Source organism: Sarcophilus harrisii, chromosome X, assembly GCF_902635505.1.
Source record: "Sarcophilus harrisii chromosome X, mSarHar1.11, whole genome shotgun sequence".
Classification (NCBI taxonomy): Eukaryota; Metazoa; Chordata; class Mammalia; order Dasyuromorphia; family Dasyuridae; genus Sarcophilus; species Sarcophilus harrisii.
The window spans coordinates 1,828,806-1,835,237 of record NC_045432.1 but is presented as its reverse complement, the minus strand read 5'-3'; the positions used below and the strand labels follow the sequence as shown (position 1 = coordinate 1,835,237).

Genomic DNA, 6,432 nt, shown 5'->3' with positions numbered 1-6,432 from the left:
GGTAAGGTCACAAGCATGGAAGGCCTTCTGGGGCATTAGCAGGCTCCATGCTGAGGGACACAGCTGCAAAAGCATCCAGTGCCCCAGGCGTCTTCCTGTTCCAGCTTGCGGGGTCCTGGAGCCTGAGGGCCCAACCGATTACACAGTGACAGGACCGTTCCTCTGTTGTTTGGGGCATGATGCAGCAGGAGGGTTGGGAAGGGGCACACATTTCTAGGCCAAACAAGATGCCCCCCATCACTGACCTCTGCCTGCACAGAACATCAACAGCACAAGGGGTTCTTAAGGGCTGCCTGAGAAGGGTCAGGGTTACTAGCTTCTGAGTTTCCCTCTTCCCCAACCTTCCATGTTCCAGGCAGCTGGCAGTGACTGGGGAACACAAGAAGAGGATAACCAAGCTCAGCTCTAACATCCAGGAAGAAAGACCCAAGAAAAGGAAGCAGAGGTAAGCCCTTGGTCCAGCCTCTTGGTCAGTGCTGGAAGGCTTCTGGGCTGGAGGGCAGGCCTCTTGTGGTACTGACTCTGACCCACCCTATGCTTTCTTCTGCCTTAGGACGGAGTCCGGCTGGCAACTAGAGGGAATGATGGAGAAGCACAAGGTCCTCTGGGAATTCCACATGAGGGGAAAACCCTTGGTTGGGATCAAAGAAACCTGGTTATATACACGGGGAGTATAGGATACAGGGAAGACTTGAATAGACCTGCCTCTTAGGAGGGGGCAGTGAAAGGGTCTCAGGGCTTGGAAGAGGGAGGTAAAGTGGAAGGGTATTTCGGACAGGACATGGGGTCAGGGTATAGAGGAGTTGTGTTCACCGTGGAGGAGGGCAGCTGTGGTTTTAGAGGGCTTCAAGAAAGCTGCATTTGTGATCTCAGTGGATCAAGTGGATCAGGTAGATGGCCACCTGCTGTCAATGTAAGAGATGCTGCTCAGGAATAGGTTAGGAACCACGACTTTTCTCGGGGCCATTTGGGGAACTCCCCAAGGAGGCCTGGGGCCAGACAGGACTGGAGAGGGAGGGATCTCAGACCACAGCAGGCTTCCAATTCTTCCTTCTTTCAGAGGGCAGACACATGGTCCCAGAAATGAGCAGCAGCAGCAGCAGCCACAAGGATCAGCTGATGATGGAGGGTGAGGGCCCTGTGTGTGGGGAGGGCAAGGGGCCCTGTGGGGAGGACGAGGGCCCCAGTGTTGGGGGAGAGCAGAGGGTGGAAGTGAGGAGGGAAATGTCCCTTTGGGGAAAAACTGAGCCTCCATTCCTTGGACTGCCCTCTAGAGTCCCCAAAGATAACCTCCCTTTCCCTGAAGGGGAGGAGCATTGCCCCAGGTGGAGCCAAAGACTGCAGTCTCCACCTGTCCTCAGGAAGGGGACCGGGCAGGGATGAGGAAATCCCTGATGAGAGCGCGTTTAATGTAGTTTGTTCTCCTGTGACCAGAAAGGCAAAGTCAGGAGAAGCCTGGCAGCCTCCAGGCCCAGGTGGGCGCGTTGATTGGACCTGAGGGCGTGGCTGAAGCCACAGGTGCCAGCGGTGAGGATGCCTTCCTGGGCACTGTGGACGCTGCTGCAGCCGTGTGAGTCTCTGTTGGGTGCGGGCAGGGGCAGGGGCCAGCGCACAGGGCACAGGCTAAGCTGGCTGGCTTGAGGGGTGCTCATTCCAGGCAATCTCTCTTAGGCAACTGCTTGAAGAAGAAAACAAGAAAGCTACAGAAGTCCTGGAGGCAGCCATTCTGCACTATCACCAGCTGCAGCAGAAATACCAGAGGTGAACCCCAAAGTCCCTCCAGAGGGGTGGGGACCCCTTGGCTATCTGTATCTCTTCATCGGTGTCTCTTTAGCCTGTCGCTGTGTGTGCGCCGTGCATGTTGTGGACGTGTTTCTCTCTGTGTCTGTCCCCTTTGCCTTGCTGACTTTCCCCTCCCTCTTTCTGTTTCTCCAGCTCTCCTGCCCTTCTCTCTTCTCTTAGATCCTTCTCTGAGTTTTTCCCTTTCTCTCTGCCCCTCTCCTTGGCACAAGCCTCCCTGACTTGGGTTCTCCAATTGTGGCTCCTGGCACAGGATGAAGAGGCAGCTAGAAGCTCTTAGCGGCAAGCAAGGGTCTCAGGAGAGAAGCCCCGAGGGGGCTGCTGGAGGGAAAAGCAGCTTGTTACCAAGGTGAGTGAGGAGAGGTAAACGGGAAAATCTCCTGGCCATGGCAGAGTTCAAAGAAAAGAATCAAGCATGGGAGCCAGACGTGAGCAAGGGGAAAGGAGATCTGGCAGAGAGACGCCAGCAGCGAGGAGGTTAATTAAAGGCAGAAAACACAGAGAGAGAGAGGTGTGTGTGTGTGTGTGTGTGTGTTGGGGATATACCTGTTAGCTGGCGCTTGGTCCATCTTTTCCCTTTTCTGCCTCCCCCACCTCCCAGGCTGTCATGGAGATTCCCAAAAGATTAGGAAGTCAAGCCTGGCATTGGCCACCCCGCTGGCTCATCCCAGAGAGAGGCCTCGCTGGGACAAAGCTTTGTCTGCACCACGCTGGACACCCTTTATCATCTGGACCTCGAGCCTTGTAGCTTGGCCTCCCTGAATAAAGAATTCCTCCCTCTCTGCTTCTGGCTCTGGTCGTGCGTTTGTTCTTGTGCCAGAGCTTTAGGCCCATCCATCAGCTAAGCATCTAGTCGGCGCCGGGCACTGGGGGTGGTGGGGATAAATGGGCAAAGCGAAACCTTCCTGTACTCAAGAAGACCCTGTTCTGGACCAGAAGACAAGAAGGGCATGGACAGAGAGGTGTGAGCCGGACACGAGGAGATTGTCGTGAAGGAGGGCCTTTGGGAAAGGAGGGGTCCCAGTGTAGTGCGGGGCAGTGGAGCTTGGGCCTCAAATCCAAGAGAAGTTTTACAAGAGAGAGGTGAGGAGAGAGTCCGTGCTAGGTATAAAGTTAATCTGGCTGGCCTTGAACATGTGTGGAGGGAAGGGCAAAGACGCGTGTTGGACTGAAGAGGTGAACGGAGGCGCAAAGGGTCTGGAGAGCAAACAGGCATTTCTATTTGCTGCTGCTGGTGACAGGGAAACACCGGAATTCAGCCTGAAGGAAAGGAAGGAACTTCCCAGGGCTTGGGACCCTGACTGGCACCATTGGTCTGAAGCAACTCTAGAAGGTCAGGGATGAAATTGGAGACCTTCTGGGACAGAAGCGCAGAAGGGCCTTCAGACATACATCATCCCTCTATCCACAACTACCTATGGGTACCTAGAACTGGATGTACTATACACACACATAGACAGGTGCCTAGGGTGTACACACATTCCCATATCTACGGAGGCTTAGATAGCAGCGTGTGCACGTGTGGAACTGCTTTACTTGGTTCGACATGTTTGTGAGAAGGCTTCAGTTTTTCATATTTACTTATCCTTTGGGGAGTACGATTACGAGAGAAAAATGGATTTTACCAATGAAAAAATTAAATGAAATGAAAAAACATACTCTCCCTCCCGTGGGTACCTCGCCAGCCATTTGCCCAGATAATGGAATTGGCGGTCCTTCTTAAGAAGCTCTAACTCGTGCTATGCTCACACAGCAGGAAACCACTCAGGGGTTGGGCCCAAGCAGGCCTCATGCCCATCCCAAGGGCTGGCAGCCGTCTACTCCCAGCCTGTGAAGACTTTCCTTGGTAGAAGGGCAGGTGAGAACATTTTGTTCTTGTGACCAGGGCAGCTGCTGTTGGCGGGAGGGTGCTTTGAACTTGGTCAGACCCGTAGGATCCCACGGTCGTGTGCGCGTCCCAGGCCATCGGCTACTGGCCCAGACTTTTGCTTGTCTCTGGATTTCAGGGAGAGTGAGGCTGGAAACTTGGTGAAACTCTGCTTACTTGAATCTGATTCCTGCATGAGTTAAGGCCCTCATGATGTCATTGGTCTTTTCCAAAATGAGGATAATGCAGTCAATAGAGAATCAAGTCACATCCCCTCCTGCTCCGGCCTCATAAGGAAGTCGTGGCCTACCAAAAATAAATTTCGAAAATACCAAAACCCTGGAAATAGCTCAGTGTCATGTAGTACTAGTGATAGGCACATATAAAATGGTCTTCCTAAGAAAAGATGTCAGAAACCATAGGCAAAGCTTTCTGTCAGCAGTAACAGGTCTGCGCCATGTCAGCCAGGGCAAGGAAGAGAAGAAACTGAAAACTAAGAGCAACAACTCATTGGCTTGAAGCAAACTTAGAGATAACCCAAAAGGTATACCAAAGAAAATGATGTAAGACTTGGTATCTGTTCTAATAATCTTTAAAAGGACATTTCCCAAATTATTTCATCATAAGTGTAAAAAAGTTTCAGGACCCACACATAGAACTTTTCCAGGAAGCAGTGGCCAAAGTTAAGAATCACAGAAAGGAACAACAAATGACAGATGAATAAAAAGAGAAAGTATGAAATGCCATCATGACAAAAGCAACCAGAGGCAGTTTAAGAGGTTGGCCAAAAGCAATGGAAGAGACTACAAAATATATATAACACACCAGAGAAAATTTGAGTATCCTACTGATTAAAGGCAACAAACAAAACATATAGTTAGGTAGAGCGATGGAGGGAGGGAGGGATAATGGATGATTCATAATGAATGCATGGGTGGATAAATTTTAAACAACAAGAGCTTGAGATAAAGACATAGAGAAAGAGATGATGGATAGATGGATGAAGAGACTTTCTAATGCAACATTGCTATATAAAGAAATGGATGGATGGGTGGATGGATGGATGGATGGATGGAAAGAGGTTAAGAGGTTGGAGAGATGGATAGAGAAGGTATAGCTGTATAGACAGCTGCACTGTCTGCCACCATCGTCACCATCGAGTTGTTTAGACTTCATGATCTCATGGACTAGATACTGCTACTCTTTTCAGAAGACGTCTAAGTTCTTGTTTCCTGTTTTTGTGATACCTTCTTTCCATTTCCCTCCCTTTCCCTTTCCTATCGATCTTTCCCAACATTGAGGCCTCTTCCAATGAGTCCCATCATTTAGTGGGGTCAAAATATCCAAGCTTAAGTATTTGACCTTTCCGGCGAATAGCTTGAAGTTAAACATATATAGAATAATGGAGATACAGTGAAAAGAAAGCTAGAGACTCAGAATGAGTGGTGGAGGTCAGAGAGAAAGAGAAAGGGAGAGAATGTGTGACACAGGAAGAAAGAGAAAGAGGGGAGAGAGAGGGAGAAGAGGGTGAGATGTGATGTGCACTGAGTTATTGGGAGAGAAAAGAGCAATTGAAACAGAGCCTGAAAACAGGAAGAAGAGAGTGGAAGAATGAAAACTGGGAATAAGCTGCCCTGAGCTTCTTGTGGCTTACCTCATATCGGAGGTTTTATTAAAAATTTATCTGGGACTTGGCAGCTTCCTGAAACAAGGGCAGGTTGGGGAGGCAAGTCGGATGATCCACATACAGGAAAGGGTGGGTCCCTTAGGAGTGTGGAGACCATTGGAGATCTTCCTTTAGTTGGTTAGAAAGTCCCAGGACCCTCTGGGAAACGAGGCCAGGGGTACTGTTTCCTTTAAAGGTGATGTCATGAAAAACTGGATTTCTCAGTGGAGGGGATGTCGTGAATAAAACCCTGAGAGGTAATTTCCAGGTATTAATGATCAACTTGGCAAGCCAATAATTAGCGAATTGATGGTGAGTGGTTTTTCTTTATAACCAAAGGTGCCAAGAGAGACTCTGAAATGTCTTAAATCAGGTATGTACCTTCAAAGCAAGTGGTCCCTTGACAAGAAAACCTCGGCCCCAATTGATATACTTTTAATGGGCTAGGGCACCTGGGACTTGATCACGAGAATCAGCAGCCTCAAGGTATCAGGGCAGGGAAAGTCTCTCTGGCTAGTTTCTAATGGTAGGAGTCGAGGACAGGAGTGATCTGCCCCAGGGAAAGGGAAAGGATTCACCCAGACTAGATGCTGGGTGTTTTATAAAATGGAAAGCAGGGTTAGGGTTAGGGTAAACAGTGAGCTTTGCTGTAACTCTCCAATTTTCACTTCCAGACACAAAAGAGTGTCACAAGACAGGTCCTGGAGGGGTGGAATCAGCAAGGACACGGGCTGACGCTGCCTGTTAGCCCAGGAAACTTGGAGGCTCTGGGTTTTGGCTACAACATCTGTCATAGTTTGTAACTTGGGGTTTCTTTCACAAGGGGCTCAATAGATTCCTTTCATTTTTCTAACTAGTTTTTTCTTATGATTTATTCAAATGTAATGTTTAAGCTCTTTAAGCAGTGTGGAGGGGAAGGAGTCCATGGCTTTTAGGTGATCCAAAGATTTTAAAATTACCTTTCCTCAAACTTCCTTCTCCTCCCTCCCCCAAGATAGTTGTTTTTCATAGAAGATTCATTTTCTTCTGATTTTTGCATTTTCTACCTTTCCCCATATTTTCTATGATTTTATTTTAACATTTCTTGCCACCTGGCGTT

At 49.1% G+C, this 6,432-nt stretch overlaps 1 protein-coding gene across 1 annotated transcript; it reads left to right on the top strand.

Annotated features, from left to right (window-relative positions):
* Nucleotides 1-352: 352 nt before the first annotated feature.
* On the top strand, nucleotides 353-3,870 carry LOC116420288 (synaptonemal complex central element protein 1-like). The gene is made up of 7 exons (XM_031944699.1): nucleotides 353-445; nucleotides 554-599; nucleotides 1,061-1,129; nucleotides 1,435-1,570; nucleotides 1,672-1,761; nucleotides 2,054-2,149; nucleotides 3,807-3,870. Exons 3-7 carry the CDS (start codon nucleotides 1,072-1,074, stop codon nucleotides 3,868-3,870), a joined length of 444 nt encoding a protein of 147 aa, XP_031800559.1. The 5' UTR covers nucleotides 353-445; nucleotides 554-599; nucleotides 1,061-1,071.
* Nucleotides 3,871-6,432: the final 2,562 nt, after the last annotated feature.